This window comes from Etheostoma spectabile, chromosome 18 (genome assembly GCF_008692095.1).
Source record: "Etheostoma spectabile isolate EspeVRDwgs_2016 chromosome 18, UIUC_Espe_1.0, whole genome shotgun sequence".
Taxonomy (NCBI): Eukaryota; Metazoa; Chordata; class Actinopteri; order Perciformes; family Percidae; genus Etheostoma; species Etheostoma spectabile.
The window spans coordinates 26,194,047-26,194,255 of record NC_045750.1 but is presented as its reverse complement, the minus strand read 5'-3'; the positions used below and the strand labels follow the sequence as shown (position 1 = coordinate 26,194,255).

The 209-nt window shown below is 42.1% G+C and overlaps 1 protein-coding gene across 1 annotated transcript in view; it reads left to right on the top strand.

The window, feature by feature from the left end:
* Positions 1-209, top strand: part of LOC116706384 (trace amine-associated receptor 1-like) — a 768-nt gene that overhangs the window by 252 nt on the left and 307 nt on the right. The window contains exon 1 of the mRNA XM_032543179.1: positions 1-209. This exon is cut by the window's left edge and continues 252 nt beyond it; it is cut by the window's right edge and continues 307 nt beyond it. Coding sequence (XP_032399070.1) covers positions 1-209 — 209 coding nt within the window.

The window sequence follows — 209 nt, the reverse complement described above, 5'->3', positions numbered from 1 at the left end:
GCCCGGAGCAGCAGTCAGTAAGATGGAGAGAAAGGCCACTAAAACTCTGGCTATTGTTTTAGGAGTCTTTCTTCTATGCTGGTCTCCTTTATTTCTTTGTATCACTGTTTCACCTTTCACTAATGACTCAGTACCAGTTCCTGTGATTGAAACACTGAACTGGCTTGCACTGTCAAACTCCATGCTCAATCCCTTTATTTATGCTTTCT